At 40.6% G+C, this 18,907-nt stretch overlaps 1 protein-coding gene across 4 annotated transcripts in view; it reads right to left on the bottom strand.

The window, feature by feature from the left end:
- The window catches only part of top3b (DNA topoisomerase III beta), a 70,209-nt gene that overhangs the window by 8,441 nt on the left and 42,861 nt on the right, over positions 1-18,907 (bottom strand). For 3 of the 4 annotated variants that reach the window (XM_050050266.1, XM_050050265.1, XM_050050267.1), the window contains 14 exons: positions 15,946-16,077; positions 15,448-15,554; positions 15,242-15,316; positions 14,247-14,443; positions 13,612-13,768; positions 13,408-13,521; positions 10,783-10,873; positions 9,870-10,024; positions 9,581-9,686; positions 7,547-7,693; positions 7,235-7,408; positions 4,659-4,787; positions 4,243-4,392; positions 2,519-2,619 (listed from right to left, as the gene is read on the bottom strand). In XM_050050266.1, coding sequence (XP_049906223.1) covers positions 2,519-2,619; positions 4,243-4,392; positions 4,659-4,787; positions 7,235-7,408; positions 7,547-7,693; positions 9,581-9,686; positions 9,870-10,024; positions 10,783-10,873; positions 13,408-13,521; positions 13,612-13,768; positions 14,247-14,443; positions 15,242-15,316; positions 15,448-15,554; positions 15,946-15,988 — 1,746 coding nt within the window. In that variant the 5' untranslated portion in view covers positions 15,989-16,077. Of the gene's footprint in view, positions 1-2,518; positions 2,620-4,242; positions 4,393-4,658; positions 4,788-7,234; positions 7,409-7,546; positions 7,694-9,580; positions 9,687-9,869; positions 10,025-10,782; positions 10,874-13,407; positions 13,522-13,611; positions 13,769-14,246; positions 14,444-15,241; positions 15,317-15,447; positions 15,555-15,945; positions 16,078-16,331; positions 16,355-18,907 lie in introns of those variants that run through there. The other variant, XM_050050268.1, reaches the window with a different exon arrangement.

Below are 18,907 nucleotides of genomic sequence, written 5' to 3'. Positions count from 1 at the left end.
GCTCAAAACTATTTTTAGTCGCAAATGCGAGTGCTTGACAGACGGATCGCCACACTGCCGACATTTTACTCCGCCTGTCACGGCACGCTGTTTGATTGCGTTATCAAAACACACCGCTATTATTCGGCCTTGCTTTTAACTTATTCCACCGAATACCGAATGTGTGTTTTTTTTGCAATATTCGGCCGAATATATTCGGTTACCGAATATTTGGTTCATCCCTAATAAAAGCCTTAAGTATACAGAGCAGCTGAGGCAGAACAACACGGCTGGTGTATCCAGGTGCACCCTGTAGAGATCGGGTGTAGAGGATTTGTAGCCACGTCAGTGTTATTCCTACCATTACATAAGGGGGGGACGCCGTGCCGCCCAAACAGCAACCGCCGCCCCCTCTTTAAGGTCAAGTTAATTTTATTTTCTATATAGCCCCAGATCACAACAGAAGTCATTTAACGTTAACTTTCCTATAGAACAGGTCTATACCTTGTCCTTTTATGAAACAAACTAAATAGTTATCTATCTTATTCACACAACAGCATGTCATTTCTGTCTCTAAATGGTTGCACGTTTACAATTCTCCTCTGCTCTCTGTATCACGCATGGTGCATGGCACATGGCACATGGCACATGGCGCACACACACACACACACACACACACACACACACACACACACACACACACACACACACACACGGTGTGTGTGATGGTGTTCAGTTGTTATATTGACTGCTGTCATTAAAAGAAACACATGAACACCATGATTCCTTTAAGCGTTGTGTCCGTGTCCATTAAGGTTTACAAGTGATTAGTAAAATACTACATGAAAGTCAATAAAAGGAATAACCTGACTGCATGTAGAACTTAGTCAATGTTTGGTGTCTATTGCTGTAAAGAATAAAAAAGTAAAAGAATACAATAGGTGTGCTGTCCTGATAACCTTGTGGTCTTTGACACAAACCCTGTGACTGTAAGGTCACCAGTTTGAGTCCAGCTCGGGAGTCTTGCTGTGTGCATCCCCCTGTTTTTCTCCACTGTGTTGGGAAATCCATTCACACACACACTGTGTCTCCTGTTCTTTCTAAGTTGCGAATGCATAGGCCTATATGTCAAACAATGTGCTTGTGGTTATTTTTAACTTGTTCCACACAAAAAAGACTGATATATGCATTTCACAAGAGCTCCAACAACTGATGCACCTGCTTCAAGCATTCCTCAGGGGAATTCTAATAACAGACAATTTTGATTGGATCACTGTACCAGAACAGAAAGAAAATCATTCAGTCCAGTGCACTTTGTCCTGTATCAAATAAATGAATAAATAAATAAATAAAATGTTCTTGTTGCTGCCTCTTCCCCTAAACCAGTGGTTCCCAACTGTTGAGTTGTGGTCCAAAAGTGGGTTGTGGGTCTATTCTGAATGGACTGCAAGTGACTTGCAAATATGTCAAGTTAGTAAAAAACACGCTTTATTTTAGAGCACAGTGAATTGACACAGAGCTACTATTTCAAAGTGCCGTCATCTACTGTAGAGTGAGTGACTACATACAGCTACACTACAGAGAGCCAAACTAGCTCAACCGCATAGCCAAACACAAGTATGACGCTGAATATATTAAACTGTGTGGACCTTGAACTAATGACTGGGGAGAAATCTGGACCCCGTGGCTGGACCAGTTTGGAACCACTGCCCTAAACCACTGGATGCTATTTACCACAGTGCCATTCTGTTAATTACTTAAGACAGCAATCACACTCCAACTAAGAGTTATATGAAAAGCTCAGAGGTCATCACTGACAAGTTACATAAGCTACATGTGCTGGATGATTCTTTGTACAAACTTTCATGACTGACACCAAAAAAGTTCCTTGAAACTGTAATGAAGCAAAAGTGGGCAAATGTATTTTCTCGGTGCACATGGAGCAATCTAACCACGTGAGTTCCTTGTCTTACGTAGCTCCCAGAGGACGTCATACATGTTACCTTGTACACCACTTAACAGTCACACGCAACTCACTGCACATATATTCAGATACAATAACAATGACCAAAAGATGTGCTGCCTCATGATTCATTCATGAATTTAAAAGTGGTTCTGTTATCAAATGGAAATGGTAATGAAGGAAGCACGTCAGCATTTGCTTTTTTTATTTATTTTTTTTAGCTGAACTTTGAAGGTTGGATTACATATTACAATTACATATGTGCTCCAGAGAGGAACATCAATGGTGCCTTGATGAAGTTAAAACTCAAGTGTAAAAAAAAAACACAGTGCAACAAAACTTGTACAAAGTGTTTGAGGGTGGACTAAAGAAGCATGTGATTGTGAGACTGAGACTGCTGGATTCCAAATCTTAATTTTTAACATTTTGGAGCAGAGTGTCGACCAAATATACTATATATCCAGAGAGCTATTTGTAGTTTCGATAAAATCTTAATGATACCCATCCCTACTCATGATCAAATCTGCAATCATGCATTCTTCAAATTATAACCATAGTTTTGACTGTTCTGCTGACCTGGATGTACTTCATGAAGCGGTGGCACTTGCCACAGCGGGACAGCGGCTTCCCAGTGGCAGCAATGGGGGAAAAGGAAACCTCCATCAACTCATCCATACCTGTTTAACACAACAGACAGATACTGTGGGTCAAAGTTGCCTAGGAAGGAAGCAAACTATAGCATATGTCTGTGCAAAATTTTCACTGGTTTATTCAGCACTACAACAGTGCTGTCAACTCCTTTAAAACTTTAACCATTTACTGTATCTCATCTTGCATTCACATCAACCTTTCAAACCATGCTTCTGAATTAGTACATATCCTTGTTATTGACATGTCACCACAAATATGCAGTTTTTGATCATTTTCACTTGCACAGCTTATTCAGAATGCAATTTGTCCTCTCTCAAAGTCCTTGCCAGGGTACAAAATTGATAAAGAGATGCTTAACTTTGTTCCAACTGAAACTTTTGTGACACATTCAGGTCTGTCTGTGTCTTTCCATTATCAGTCTTTTCAAGAGAAAGTCACAAAATGGTACAGAGTTATGTAAAACCTTTTTTTTTTGGATGACTAAAAGAATATCTGTACGCTTGACATAGTAATACAGCTAACTGGCTAATATGTAAAAATAATTACAGGTGCTGCACAGTGATGTAGCGTTAGCTAGCTCACATGATCGCATAACGATTCCTGGGTTACAGTCAGCCTATCAAAAATGTTGTGTACTGTTAACTAATAGGTTTTATGAATAGGATGATTTATCTTGGCTAATAATTTGTTAGATTCACGTTAATGTGGATTTTTCTTACTAAAACTTACATTAGTTAATTAGATTATTTAAAGGTTATTTGGTGGCCCCCCTATAGTAACTCTGAGGGTCATGGACCCCCTGTTGAAGACCCAGGATCTAGAGCTTAGCTACTTTTGGTCTCATTCATGAAATGTTGGTACATCTGTGAGTAGATCTGCACATAAAAAAACTTGGTATGAAAAACCTACACTGTATTCATGAATGCCGCAGAAAACTTGGATTTGATTGTAGACACATGTGCGTGTCTATGAATGCAAATCAATTTTATTATCATTTTATTATTAGTGGTGTGACAGGGACAGGTCAAAGGCCTGGAAGGAGGTTACAGATGCCATTAACTCCATGTCCTCTGTTGTAAGAACCATGCAAGAAACTTGATGCAAACAAATTCGTTCTGCTCACGTTTCATGAATGAGACCCAGTATCTTTTTAGAATTGAGGTGTGGCCCTAACCCAATCAAGTAGAGTCTTTAATTAAGATTTCATTTCTATGTATGTTAGAAATTATACTTGAGAATTGACAGATGCGTGTAGAATCACTGTAAAGCAATGAAAATCAGTTACACCTTGGTCATTTGAGTAGGGCTACAACTAACTATTATTTACATGATTTATCATCAATTGTCTATAAAGCAGCAGAAAACACAGAAAAATGCCTCTCACAGTTTTCTAACGCTTAAAGGACATTATCAGTTTTTTCTTGCTTTGTCCAAACAACAGTCCGAAACCCAAAGATACTCAACATCTTCATGTAAGACAAAGAAACGCATCAAATTTAATTTACCCATTTTAAAAGCTGAAACTGTCAAATGTATTTTTCTCAATGAATGTTTTAAAGGACTGTTATTAGGATTTACACAGTGATGCACAACTTTTTGCAGATAATCCCTTGAAGGATTTTGTGCTCCTGTGGCTGCAGTCAACTTACTGGTAATGGAATCCACAAAGTAGTGAAACTTCCTCTTGAAGATATCCAGCGTGTGCTGCAGGACCTGCTGGTAGTTAGCCTTACCCAGAGCAATAAGGTTCAGCTGCTTCTCCACAGCGCTACGTATGGTGGGCAGCACTAGCTCTGCATCTGCAAAGCACACACACAGCCAATCATTAGGATTTTGATAGCATTCTACAAAACCCACTCACATATTTCTATTCTCACTCATAATGTAGCTCATGAATTTCACTGAAGTGGACCATTCTGTCTGGCCCCATATCCCAAAAGATTTGATGGGACTATCTGCATTAGTGGACACAGTGTCCAAAGATGATTCAACAATGTTCTAGAAACCTGCGATCACGAAACCTACATGCAAATCAGAGAACATAGAATAATACAAGGCAAATGACCTGTCTTGTAGTAGCCATGTACCAGGACAATGCCCAGGTTGGTTGGCTTCAATTTGCGTCCATTCTCTACTGTCACATAGTTCCTCTGGCAGATGTTGTTGATGTGGACAGGGATGCTGGCATCAGTACCTGGAGGGTGGAGGACAGAGGACAACATCTGTTAAACTGTGTATTAATATTATCAATATCCCTCAGCAGATGAATACAGGTCCACTTAAAAATGTATTGCTTAATAAAGACCAGCATCAAGCAGTGAATACTGATTTATAGTAATCTGCAAAGTCCATAAAAAATATCTGTTCAGTAGAGAACACCTTTGACTAAAATGTAGGTGACTAAGAAAGGGGTGCCTGAGTGATGGGCATCAATTTGTCACTATAGTTCTTTTGTGGTATTTTGCATGTTGAGTCCAAATTAGGGTTGGGTGATGTCTACCATAATGGCATATGAAGATGTCCACGGCCTAGACATGTTGCGAATTTTGTTTGATACTCTAATAAAGCTTTTAAACCTTCTTCTATGTCACAGTTTCATTATTAACCCTTTGGGCCCTAGGCCTTTTTTGGGGTATTTTTACTGCCTTTACTTTTAAGCTCATATCACAGTCATTATAAAGGCTACATACACATGCTATATCTTGCTTTTTTCAGGACAATCTGGGCTATACAGATTTGCCATCATTACATGTCCTTCTATGTGCCTGTATTTTATATTATTTTTTATATTGATGAAAAAAAAAAAAATCTGTGTTACTACATTCTTACATTTTTACATGTATCTCAGCATAGCAAGTTGGACGTTGACATATTTTGCCATATATGAAGAGGGGAGGGGCTCTGGAATCTGGCAACATAAGAACCATGATGGTGGGACATTCTGTCACTTCACAGTTGTCCAGAACATGTGGTTTGTGCCAGGCGGACATAATTGCCAGTATTTTTTCATTATTGCAAGAATAGATAATAGAAAAATAGTACTAATATTATTCCTCACTATATGAAGTGACTGGTAACAAGATCTGTAAAATGGATTGTAAAGAAATTCGTCAAGGTTTTATTTCGTAGACAAGTGATCTGTATTTACAGCGTGATGGGAAGCACAATGATGTGTTTGGTATCATCGGAAAGCTCCGGTCCTGCACTTTCATGTGATATGTGTGGCATTTCTGTGCGACCCTGCATTCGCAAGTAATCCATCCAAAAGTAATGTGTGTGCAAAGCTGTATGAAAGCTTTGTTGTACGTAATTTTAGTGTAAATTTTTTATTTATTTTTCCTTGTGAAAACACTGGACTACCGACAAGTGCTTGGTCTTGTCGGAAAGCTCCGGTTCCGCTGTTTCACGGGATATGAGTGGCTTATCGCTATGACGAACGCTTGAGGAGAAAATCCATAGAGAAGAACAGGTGTGAATTTGGACGCACTTTGCGTCGTTCGGGCCCATAGGGTTAAGCTGACGTATAACTGCCAGACGAGATATATAATCCCTCCAGCATGTTCTGGGTCTGCCCCGGGGCGTCCTACCAGTTGGACGCACCCGTAACACGCTAACCTCGGAGGAATCCTGATCAGATGCCTGAACCACCTTAACTGACCCCTTTCGACACAAAGGACACAGCGTCTGTACTCCTAGCTCCCTCCAGATGTCTGAGCTCCTTACCCTATCTCTAAGGCTAGGCCAAGCCACCCTTCTGAGGAAACTCGTCTCAGCCACTTGTATCCGTGACGTCATTCTTTCATTCATTACCCATAGCTCATGACCATAGGTTAGGGCTAGGAAGTAGATGGACCAGAAAACTGAAAGCTTCGCCTTCTGGCTCAGCTCTCTCTTCACCACAACAGTCCGGCATGGCGCCCGCATCATTGCAGACACTGCACCAAACCCCTGATCCATCTCACGCTCCATTCTACCTTCACTCGTGTACAAGACCCCAGGGTGATTGAGCTCCTTCACTTGAGGCAGTAACTCTCTCCCAATCCAGAGGGGCCAATCCACCGTTTTTCAGCAGAGAACCATGGCCTCAGATTTGGAGGTGTTGACTCTCATCCCGAACGCTTCACATTTGGCTGCAAACTGCCCCAGTGCCTGCTTGAGGTTATGGTGTGATGAAGCCAACAGAACCACATCATCTGCAAAAAGCAGAGACGCAATTCTGAGGTCTCCAAACCAGACTCCTTCCTCCTCCGACTGTGCCTTGAGATCCTGCCCATGAATATCACAAACAGAATCAGAGACTGTTTGTGGGGACAACCCTGGCAGAGGCCAGCACCCACTAGAAATGTGTTTGACTTTGTGCCATGTATGTGGACACAGCTCTTACTTTGGTTATACAAGGACCAGGAGGCTTGTAGCAGCAATCCCAGTACCCCGTATTCCCGCAGTACCCCCCATAAGACTCCCCACGGGATGCAGAGGCAAGCCCTCTCCAAGTCCAAAACGCACATGTAGACTGAATGGGCAAACTCCCACAGCCCTCACAGTTTTTATTTTATTTACTTATTTTATGTTTCTTAAGTTCTACTCTGCAAGTAATTTAATATAAATAAATTATGTTCAACAGGCAGTGCTGAGTTTTACCGATGCCATGTTTCTCCATGAGGGTGATGAGTTCGGCCTCAGTCAAGTAGTCTGGGGGACTGGTCTGCTTCTCCACCAGCTTGATCTCGTCGACTGTGAAAGTGTCTCCACGCTCACAAGCTGGCATGGCCTCTTCCAGAGGAATGCCCTGCCACGGCATCACTGTTGTGTAACCTGGGAACAGAAAGTAGATTTAAGATTTAATTAACTACTGCTGATTTTCTACTGCAGTTTAGAGGCAAAAATGTGTAAAATGCCAGCTGCAGCTTGGTACTGAAGAGGCCAGCTCAGTGTGTGACCAGCTGGCTTTACCTGGCGAGATAAGGGTTTTGCCACTACACGAGAAGGCCTCTGTGCCAATGCTGAAGTCTATTGTGGTCTGTAGGTACTTGCAGTCCTGACTGAGAGTGGCAATGAAATGCCGTGTGATGTAGTCGTATAGCCGCCAGCCATCACTTCCTGTGGAACAGCAAAAGATGAAAAACTTGGGTTAGAAGCTGAATATGAAGGGGTGCCTGGTATAGTTTAAAAGTTCAGGGTGCGTCATTTTCCGAATGTTCCAAATCACCACTCTTGAACATGGAAAAAAAGTGAAAAGTAAAAGTGAAAAGCCAAGAGAACAGCCAAACCCAAAGACCAGCAGGGCCTTGAGGGCAGATGACCGCTGAGTGAGTATTTTTGTATCTAATGCTATGTTTTGGCCAGCAAAGTAATAGCTATATAGGCTGGGATGGTGATACAAAGTGCCAGGAACTATACAATAAGGCATGTTCATTGTTGGTAACACTTGTGCTGTTCAATGAATCATTTTGTCCGATGTTCTGGTTGAACAGTGAAGTAACTAGTTTCAGACGTCTCTACTTTTTGTAAACATAGCCACCTTTGAAACGCCCACCTTCACTTGCTGGGCAGGTTTCGGAAGTGTTTGGGGGTTGAGCATCAGGAGCTTGAGCACAATGCATCCTGCTGCATGTGCAGTGGCATGCAAAAGTCTTGGCATTTCTTTTACTGTGCATAGTTAAGTAAGTATAATATGAACAGATTTCCAAAAGGCACAAAGTTAAAACTGACACATTTCTTCAATGTTTTGAACTAGATTACTTTTTTTTTTATTTCAATCTTTTCCAGTTTAAAAATAACAAAAAAGGAAAGGGGCCTGAAGCAAAAGTTTGGGCACCCTGCATGGTCAGTACTTAGTAGTGCCTCCTTTGGCAAGTATCACAGTTTCTAAACCCTTCTGGTAACCAGCTTAGAGTCTCTCAGTTCTTGTTTGGGGGATTCTCACCTATTCTTCCTGCAAAAGGCTTCTAGTTCTGTGTGATTCTTAGGCTGTCTTGCATGCACTGCTCTTTTTAGGTATATCCCCAGATTTTCCATTGATGTTTAGGTCAGGGGACTGTGAGGGCCATAGCAAAACCTTCAGCTTGCACCTCTTGAGGTAGTCCATTGTGGATTTCCAGGTGTGTTTAGGACCATTGTCCTGTTGTAGCAGCCATCCTCTCTTCATCTTCAGCTTTTTCACAGATGGTATGATTGCTTCCAGAATTTGCTGGAATATAACAGAATTTATTCTTCTCTCTACCTGTGAAATGTTCCCGTGCTACTGGCTGCAACACAAGCCCAAAGCATGGTTGAACCACTTCCATGTTAAGCAGTTGGTCAGGTGTTCATTTTATGGAATTCTGCATCCTTTTTCCATCAAACGTACCTTTGCTCATTACATCCAAAAAGTTCTATTTAATTTCATCAGTCCACAGGACTCCAAAAAGCATCAGGCTTGTTTAGAATAAATTTCTGATGCTGAATTTTGTGGTGAGGACACAGGAAAGGCTTTCTCCTGAAAACTGAAGGTCATATTTGTACAGGTCACTGCACAGTAGAACAGTGCACCACTACTCTGGAGTCTGATATATCTTCCTGCAGGTCTTTTGCAGTCAAACAGGGGTTTTGTTTTGCCTTTTTTAGCAATCTTACGAGTAGCTCTCTAAGAAAGTTTTCTTGGTCTTCCAGACCTCAACTTGACCTCCACAGTTCCTGTTAACTGCCATTTCTTAATGACATGACGAACTGAGTAAACAGCTACCTGAAAACACTTTGCTATCTTTTTATAGCCTTCTCCTGCTTTGTGGGCATCAATTATTTCAGTTTTCAGAGTGCTAGGCAGCTATTTTCAAATTTCTGTAAACAATAAGTGTATACAATAAAAAAGCACCAAACAGTTAAAACAATAAATCATATAAGTCTGTTCTAAGTAAATCATATATAAAAATGACTATTCTGACAGCTGATGTCTTGTCCTTACTTTATGCATTATCTTTTGTCCATTAACTGAGTTGCCTGACTCACCCAGTTCTCCTTCTGAGGCTGAACGCATGGGAGTGATAGGTGGATGGTCTCCAGCATCAGTTCCTTTCCTAGGTCGGTTTATTCCAGCTGAAAGCAGAGCCTTCACCTGATGGAGAGGTAAAACATTTTTTAGAAACACACATTTATGCATATCCACGTTCAAGCATCGTATTCCAACGACCAGCCTATGAGCATAAACATATCTATTTGTGTATGCATACACTGTTGGCCTTGAATGTATCAGGGCATTAATCCCTTTATGCATCTTTGGCCCCACGGTGGTGCTCACCTCTTCTCCCCAGATGTGATTGTTGGTTTGCTGCTTCAGTGTTCCCTTCAGGTCAAAGTTCTCTGGGTAGTGGGTCGTCTCAGTACGTGGGTAGCTGATGTAGCCCTGTGTGTACAGGCGCTCTGCTATCTGCATGGTGTGCTGGGGACCCATGCCTGAGACATCAGAAAGAAACACTATTTTTTCCTTTCTTCTTACATTTCTTCTTGTCCTGTGTGAGGATAAAACTGGACCTATAGCTCTTATGGAGCTTACTGGATCTCAGTCTGAATTAGAGTGAAGGCTAGACTGTCATAATACTGGACTCCACATTAGTTTTAATCCCTTAGAGTTTTCAAAGATTTTAGACAGTCAAATTTATTTCAGGACAACTGTGTCCTGGACTAAAAGCTGGAAATATTATTTAAACATGGATTTTCCTTTGACCATAGTATGGATTCTAAAGGAGTTCTTTCTGTCCAATTTGTCCATTAACTTCTTGGTCAATATCTTCAAAATACAATGACATTTTGATAAATTTTAATAAGCTTGGTCCACTGATGATGCACAGAAAACTTTCCAAAATTCTTGCAAGTAAATTAGGATGTGGGGCCGCCTGCACCGGATTGGCCCCTTCTCTGAAGATGTTGGTGTTCCTTGAGGTTGGACATTCGTAATTGTAGCGGCAACTCCAATCAGATGGGTGCAGCAGTGACTCATGAATCTACATATGCCTGGCCAGCCTAATTGTTGCAGCACACCTCTTGCCAATTGTTCATAGTGCCATCGCTCGTTTAAACTATTGTTAGGTGTTGAAATAGTCTTTTGTCAAAACTCATTCTGAGGCACGAGCTGTGAGAGAAAGAGCACCAAATGTGAATCAATCTGCCGCTTCAAAGCTGATAAAATGCTGCTTGTGTCAATGTGAACATACCTAAAGCAGAGCTGGCCACTCTCAGCATCTCCACTGTGTTCAAGGCCTGGGGCCTCTGCTTAGCTTTCTCTTTCTTACTCACTGACTCCACCTGTAAAAAGAAAGGTATCAAATAGCTTACATCAGAGCTCAGCTAAGGTGAGCTCCAATTCAGGCTGACTGTATCTTGGGTGAATACATCAAGTAGTTGAAAATGACTTGTGTAGCACTCCTACAAATTCTTACCAAGTTTAGCCCATTCAAGGCTACATTCACACTAATGTTTCCATTTTCAAATAGCTGTGTATCTTGTGTATAACGTTATAGCACTGTTTCAGAATTAATATCTGTCCATATTAACATGCCTGAAAACACGTCATGTGACCATTCATGTACACTGGGTACAGTGTGCCGATGTAAACAGGAAGGAGACTGTCTACTCTGTGGTTGGTTGCATGGTTATAGAAAATGCTACAAAGATGGTGAAAAGTAAGACCAGAGATTTCTTTGCTTGCACCGGAAATGAGGTGGAAATATTACTGAAAGTAACACACGAGTATGAGGCGGTAAAGGTGGCGGAAAACAGATTGAGAGCTGTTGCAAAGCAAATACGCCGACATATCAGAGCTGTGCTTAGAGCATTATCCATCGTCAGAGGAAGCCATAGCAATGGGAAAGGAGCACACACACAAGAAGGATGAGATCAGAACAGGTATGTAGGCCTAGCTATAATGTTTTGACTTACGTCTCTGTTTCCATTATTGGGTCCATCCAGACAAGAATCTGGTACCAAACTCTGTACTTTTAAGTGTACCAGCCAAATTAGGTTGGTAATAATCTCTCAGGACAGATTCTGCAATTTACATTGTAGAATCTGTTGGCAGCCCTGTGTGAAAGATGACTAGAGAGGGGGGGTAGGGCGGGGCTTTGAGTTTGAACGATGCTGCGCTTTAGCCAATCACAATGGAGGGGGCGCGGCCAAGACGTGCAGGTGTCCCCAGGAAATGTGTACCTACAGAAACAGCAAGCTTCGGGTCCATAGCGATCGCTCCACCCAAAACGCCGTCTCATCAACGTGAATTTTTTTTTTTTACATTTAGTAACATTAAACTGCTTTGCTAGCTCAATCATGTTGTAACTAAGATATTCGCTGGAAAAAATATTTTATTCACGGACCGTTTATTATTACCTTATTTTTATACAGTCTATGGTTATTACAGACACCGCTAACAGCTAATGTTAACAGCTAACGGTTAGCCCAGCTAACTACGATAACCATGTTATTTACAAATCGTGCACACAGAAATAGTAACGTTTGTTCAGTTTGTTGTGTTTATAGACTTAACAAACATCAGATTAGTCTAAACCGTGATATAGTGAAGTGAAAAATGTGATATATAGCTAAACTCTGCTGGTTTTCTACCCGAAGTATTTGTAAACAACACGGCGATTCCCTGGGGGCATCGCCGGAAGTGAAGGGCGTGAGCGATCGCTGAGGCCCCTGCACTTCCGTTAGTCAAAAAACTCCGGGCTGTGCCTCCAGATTACCGATGGATTTCCAGATTGGGTTGGTAATACTGAGTACCGATTTGCTTAAAATCCATCAAGGCCAAATATTGGTACCTGAGAGCACATCTGGATGAGAATGCCTTGTTTAGACAAGAGGCGGAAGTGCCATAAAGTGTCCCAAAGAATGCATGCTGGCTGCAGAGCTCCATTGCTAGCCTTGGAGCCACCGTGTTCAATTTCAGACAGGAGAAAGAAGCGCCTTGAAGCCAGGAAGCCGGCCATAGACCTCAACAGCAACTATAACAACTATTGGTGCGGCACCAATCTGCCATGATAGTTATAATGTCTGATCTATTTCTTTTTCTGGGCTGGATACTGAATTCCACGTACCCAAACCAGTGCTGGTATCAGTTCAAATGTGAGCCGTACCTGGCCCTAGTTAAGAGAATAAAACACAGCTCAGAGTTTTCAAACTAAAACAAGACCTGCAGCATTTTCAAAGGACTCTATTTTAGGGGTTCCAAAATGTCAATGAAGTGTGGACACTAGGCATAAATGAACCAATAGTTATGCATTTTAAAATCAAAACATATTAGTGTGGCTATTACCTAAGCTTCCTTTCTTCCTTATATTTGGTGATTTGAAATACAGAAAACATGAATGGGGTACAAAAATCAGGCTCAAGCTGATTTAAATTCATTCAGACATTCTGGTCTTTACTATCAAAATTTCTTAACTTTCATCAGGATGATAGGCAGCCCAATACTGGATTTTTGAGGCCAGTAATGATACTGATACTTAACAAGAAGGTTTATCAACTAATATACGTATTTCTTAATTGTCACCATCATTTTTTATTTGGTTCCCTTGAATTTATTATCTAAACTGTAAAAACAAACTTGTCAGTGCTCTCTGGTGGGCAAATAATGTGATGGAGACACTATTCTAAAAGACCTCAAACATATCTTTGATATCAATACTGCAATTTCTTACATACGAGAAATATACCAGGCAGGCTGTTGTACGTTCCAGTGAATGCTTCCTGCACTCTGGTTACACTGTCTGCTGGCGGGCAAGGACTTGCTCTATTACTTTAAATGTGAAATGTAAATAAAATAATAATTAATTTACTCTTACCTTGGCCTCATAGGATGTCTTGGCCAGGTTGACGAACATCTGACCAACCTCCCTGTCGAAGACCCTCACCCTGTTCCAGTCCAGTGTCAGTGAGCTTTCCTTTCCTTTGAACACCTAACCAAAAGATAGCATGTCTGTCAAAATACAGACCAGAAGGAAGAGACTGTTAACACTGTGTCAGGGGGAGTGAAACTGGGGATTAACCTTTGCCTGGAGGACCCAGTAAGTCTCTGGTTTAAAGGACTGGATCTTGTCGTGGCGTTCCACACAGAAGCCTAGTGTTGGGGTCTGGCATGGTCCAAAGGAGATCAAGGAGGAGTCGAGATTGCCATACTTACCCTGGAAATACTTGGTCTGGAACCTTAAAAATATTTGACCAACAACAGACTTAGATTACATTCACTGTTAATTTAAATCAGTTGTAATCCATCCTGCGAAGCAGAGACTCAAATCACATGTCTGTCTCAATCAAACATACAGTTTATGGCTGTGGGATTTACTGGTTATATTTACACTGGGTATTGCTATGTTTGTGTATTACACATAATACGCAATTCTCTGTCTCTCTCATATTTTTATCTAGTAAATCTAAAAATGTAAAAAAAAACAACGATGAAAAAACCCCAAAGGCCACAGATGTCCAATATTTAGCCAACACCCCACAGCTAGTGGGACTGTGCTGACACCATGATGGGATGGGAAAATGATATCAATTTGCTCTTATTTATCTTGTTATGAATAAGTACCATGCATTAATTTTTTTGGACGTTGCAACCAGACAGCTACAGGAAATCTAGTACGAGGTGGCGCTGTGAGGCAGAGCTGTGGAACCAGCGTACCGGGTAAAGGCACAGCCGATGCGCAGATCCAGCTCCTGACGTGCGTCCACTGACAGCGCTTCGTTGCGGTTGGGCTCTCCTAGGCGGTTCATGGCATTCCAGATGTCAGTGTCAGTGATGGAGCTGAATTTGGCACGATAAACATTTCGCTCCCTGCCATTCCCTTTATTCATCACCGGCTGGATGGCATCCAATACCTGGGAGGGAAGAAAGATAGTGACTGACTAAATAACTGTATTTTCATTCACAGTAACCACTTTTCCATATGATCTCAGACCTTAGTCAGCTTCCGAAAATCAATCTTCCCGTTAGATTCAGATCATCACTGGGTCATTTAAGGGCCGGTACTGAGACTTATTTCCTGTCACACAGGGGCAGACCGTATGTCCTAACTGGCCATTGGCTGTAGTCTTTGCGGTGTGTTCAAGTGTAACTTTTTGGCTGAGATACAAGCGATGTGAGGCAACCCAACAGTCAGCCTGACAGGAGATTTATGGTTGTGCGTATCATTATTATAATAACAATATTATTACTAAAATGTGTGTTATTTAGCTATTGTCATTACTGTTTGCCCTGCATCTCTCTCTGTCTCTCTTAATGTATCATTTTGCCATATGGATCACTGTACATTTATTATGTTGATCTGTTCTGTACACAGGGCATCTGTTGCACGGGGGAGGGGGTTCCTTATTCGCTGTGAGGGTCCAAGGACAGAGGGATGTCGTATGCTGTAAAGCCCTCTGAGGCAAATTGTGATTTGTGATATTGGGCTTTATAAATAAAATTGAACTGAAATTGAATTATGGCTGTACCTCAGCAGGTATAAATCCAATCTGTGTACCATGACCACATTCTTAAGAAAAATAAACCTCCAATGTGCATATGGAGATCCATATACCAGGTATAAAGACCCATGGATTGGATGTCATTATTCAAATAAAATATCCAGATACTGTTCACATGTTAATAGCAGGAGTAAATGGAGCCTTAATTACCTCAAAACAGATGTTTTCACCTTCTTTATCACAGTCCAACCACAAAACCACGTAGTCACAGCCTCTGGCTTCAACCTGACCAGACACAAGAAACTTGGGGTGAGCACAAAACATAAGAGGCATGACATGCTGACATCCAGCTGATTTAAGAGACTGCAGTGAGCACCAGTGTCTTGTGAAAACCAATTACTGTCGACCTCACTTACCTGGAGGAACTTAACCATGTTGAGTTTGGGGTTGGCCTCTTTTTTTTCTGTGGGAGCTTTGCTGAATAGTTCTGCAGGGTCCACCTTGTCCCAGTTATTGTACTTCCCTGGAAAAAAATAAGACCAAGCTCTTAAACTGTTTTAGTATAAAATAACAAGAAATCCAAATTAAGAGTTTGGCTACTGAAGAGGTTGAAACCCAAATCAAGGTGTAAAAGGTGCTTCATACTCATGCATACATTGTATTTCAATCTAATTCAAATGTTTTCTGAAAAACACAAACAGACTTTCTTCATTATATGTTAGATAGTTGTAATTTGAGGTGTTGTATTGAATTGCATGTTAAGCATGTTTCTGTTGTTTTTTCTTCCTCTATGAATATCAATGAGATAGTAAAGTGAGTAAATGAATGATTACATTTTAAGCACTGCAAGGAAATGTCATCAGTGAAAGTTTTGTGGGTTAGGGCAAGCAGTACCTAATATGAATGATACCCACCTATGAAATCCAGACTCATCACATGCCCACAGACAGAGGTCATCTTAAAGCGTACAGTTTGGCCCTGGAAGCTGCCGGGATATTCATGCACTGAGCATGCTCCATTGAGCCCCTTCCGACTTGTGCAATTTCCTTAAGGTTTAAGAGAATAGATGAGGGAGTAACCAATCATTCAAAACTGTCATTTAAAGGTTAAGGATTTTACAGGCCTCTGGCCACATTCAAAACATTTCAATTCCCATGTTTGTACTATACCTTAAAGTACAAATACACTGAAAGGGACCCACAATATTGGATTTCTTGCCGATATCTGATATGCCAATATGTAACAAGTCATTTGACCAATAACTGATACCCATATCGATATATCTGTTTTGTTCCCTTACCTAATTTTAGTGATCAAGTCTCTTCTGTAGTGAAATTAACATCATGTTATGCATGCATACTTTTATCGTGATGGCCCACTAGCAGATGGAGACATGAAATACAACACTTTATGTATGTAATATTCATTCATTGTGCAAATTATGATAAAGCATGTTGGCCGATTCTGACTTCTGATCCTGATTCATTTTAAAGCCAATATAAGCCGATACCAATGACGTGCTGATATTATCCTGCATACCTAAAAAATTTGCTTAATTTTGTTTGCAATTTTACTTTAAAACAACAACCAATACTTTGGTTTGCAAGATAAAAACACAAATTGATGCGAAGAGAGCAAGTTGGCTTACAAAACATTTAAGTTAGTCAGTAAGAGGCAGAACTGTAGCTCCTAAAATGGCCACTTGAGGCCGTCTCCAAAAGCGAGACAATCCCCATAGACCGCCATGTTAAAACACCCAATTTTACAGCAGAAATATATCGTCTATAACCTGGTATAAAAAACGGTTTTGGTCTCTATAGCTAATTTCCCCGTTGATGACAACTGTATGGTGTGTGACTTTTTATATAACTCACCTGTTATTATATCTAATGTTATAAAGGTGTGGCCGCTTTGAGTAATAGGTGGGTGCCAGCCATTGACAAGGCGCTGCAACAGCTGTAACATTGATAAGGAAATGTTACCATGGTGTAAGCCCAGATTCACAGAGTATAGGTGTAGCTGTAGCTGTCACTATTTCAGTGTGTTTTCAGTTCATGAAAGTTAACTGTTACATTTTGGTCATCTAAAAGGCTGGTTCAGCATCTGGTTGTATTAAAAGACCCTTTAAGAAGTTTGGTGTTCAGTTTTCCCCATTTGTATATTTTGTTTTAATGGTTTTAAGCCTGTTTTTTGCTAGCAATAATTAGCATTATCACAGTTAACCACAGCTGTATCTTAACCGTCTTAACCAAGCTAGCAGCTTGTGTTAAGAGTTATCTCCACCCTGTCATCCAAATATGGCCACTTCTGGCTCCAAAAATCCAGAATGGTGATGGCCAAAATGCCAAGGCTTCAAAACAGGTGTCCACAAACCAATGAGTGATGTCAAAATGGCTACTTCCATTATTTTATAGAGTCTATAGGCTTGACTTGTAGCATTTTATTTTATTTTTTCTGCTTTTAAGTCTGCAACTTGTTTGACATTTTGCTCATTAACATTTCCTATTTGAAAATATGAAGAAGTACATATTTTATAACTGACGTGTTCCATACAGATGTCGATATGTTTCTAATATGCTGGCCTTATCTTCTATAATAAGCAGATATCATGAAATATATAGGCTAGTGAATTTAAAGTTGATTCTCTTGAAGCTATTCAAGAGAATATTCTCACTGATATGCAGTTTGCTTTAATGCAAACTTCTGATGTGAATTAAAATGTTTTGTCGAACTTTTGAAATAAACTCAAAAACATACCAATTGACTTCATGTTATCATTGTCTAAAACTAGAGCCATGAATCAGTCGTGAAGTTTGAGGTCAGAGTGATGGTGAGACCTCTGAGCTGTGTCCCTTTTCCGGTAAGCACGCTGTTATCTTCTCTGAATAAAAATTATTCTCTCAAGGCTGAATGCTAATGACTGGAAATATTCAGAAGGACATACACTCCACCTGACCACCATACACACCCACAAACACATGTACAGAGGATGGTAGCAATCCTAACAAGAACAGGACATATAAATAGAGGCATGTCCAGATTCAGGTTGCAGATCAACTTTAAGCCAAACGGACACACTGAAGACCAAAGAAAACAACAACAAACTCAAGCACCCATCAACGTCCCAACGACAAGAAACAGAAGCTCTATCTCGCCAATCTGCCGTCATAAATTTCAGCAATGGAACAGCTCCAGGTAAGAAACCTGCCTTTATGCCGATGGCGTTTTTGACAGCTACCACTTGATTAATGTGCATATTGAAAATTTATATACACTACCGGTCAAAAGTTTTAGAACACCCTAATTTTTCCAGTTTTTTAGTGAAATTCAAGCCGTTCAAGTCCAATGAATAGCTTGAAATGGTACAAAGGTAAGTAGTGAACTGCTAGAGGTTAAAAAAAAGGGTAAGGTTACCCAAAACTGAAAAATAATATACATTTCAGAATTATACAAAAAGGCCTTTTTCAGGGAACAAGAAATGGGTTAACAACTTAAAGCCGTTCTGCAGCAATGGAGGTTGATCAAGCCTTGAAAGTTGGTGCTACCAATTCCATNGGTAAGGTTACCCAAAACTGAAAAATAATATACATTTCAGAATTATACAAAAAGGCCTTTTTCAGGGAACAAGAAATGGGTTAACAACTTAAAGCCGTTCTGCAGCAATGGAGGTTGATCAAGCCTTGAAAGTTGGTGCTACCAATTCCATAGTAGTATTACATTACATAGGAGTTTATTTGGTTAATTTGTTAATTAACCAGATGCATTCCAGTAAAGCAGTACATATATATGAATGAACCAAAAAGGTGAAGGCTGAAGCCGTAGCTTATATGATGCCTTCCCTTTTTACACTACATCACACCAAAACAAAAACATAAA

Source organism: Epinephelus moara, chromosome 8, assembly GCF_006386435.1.
Source record: "Epinephelus moara isolate mb chromosome 8, YSFRI_EMoa_1.0, whole genome shotgun sequence".
Lineage (NCBI taxonomy): Eukaryota > Metazoa > Chordata > Actinopteri > Perciformes > Serranidae > Epinephelus > Epinephelus moara.
The sequence above is the reverse complement of the archived record's forward strand: the minus strand, read 5'-3'. Positions and strand labels throughout refer to the sequence as shown.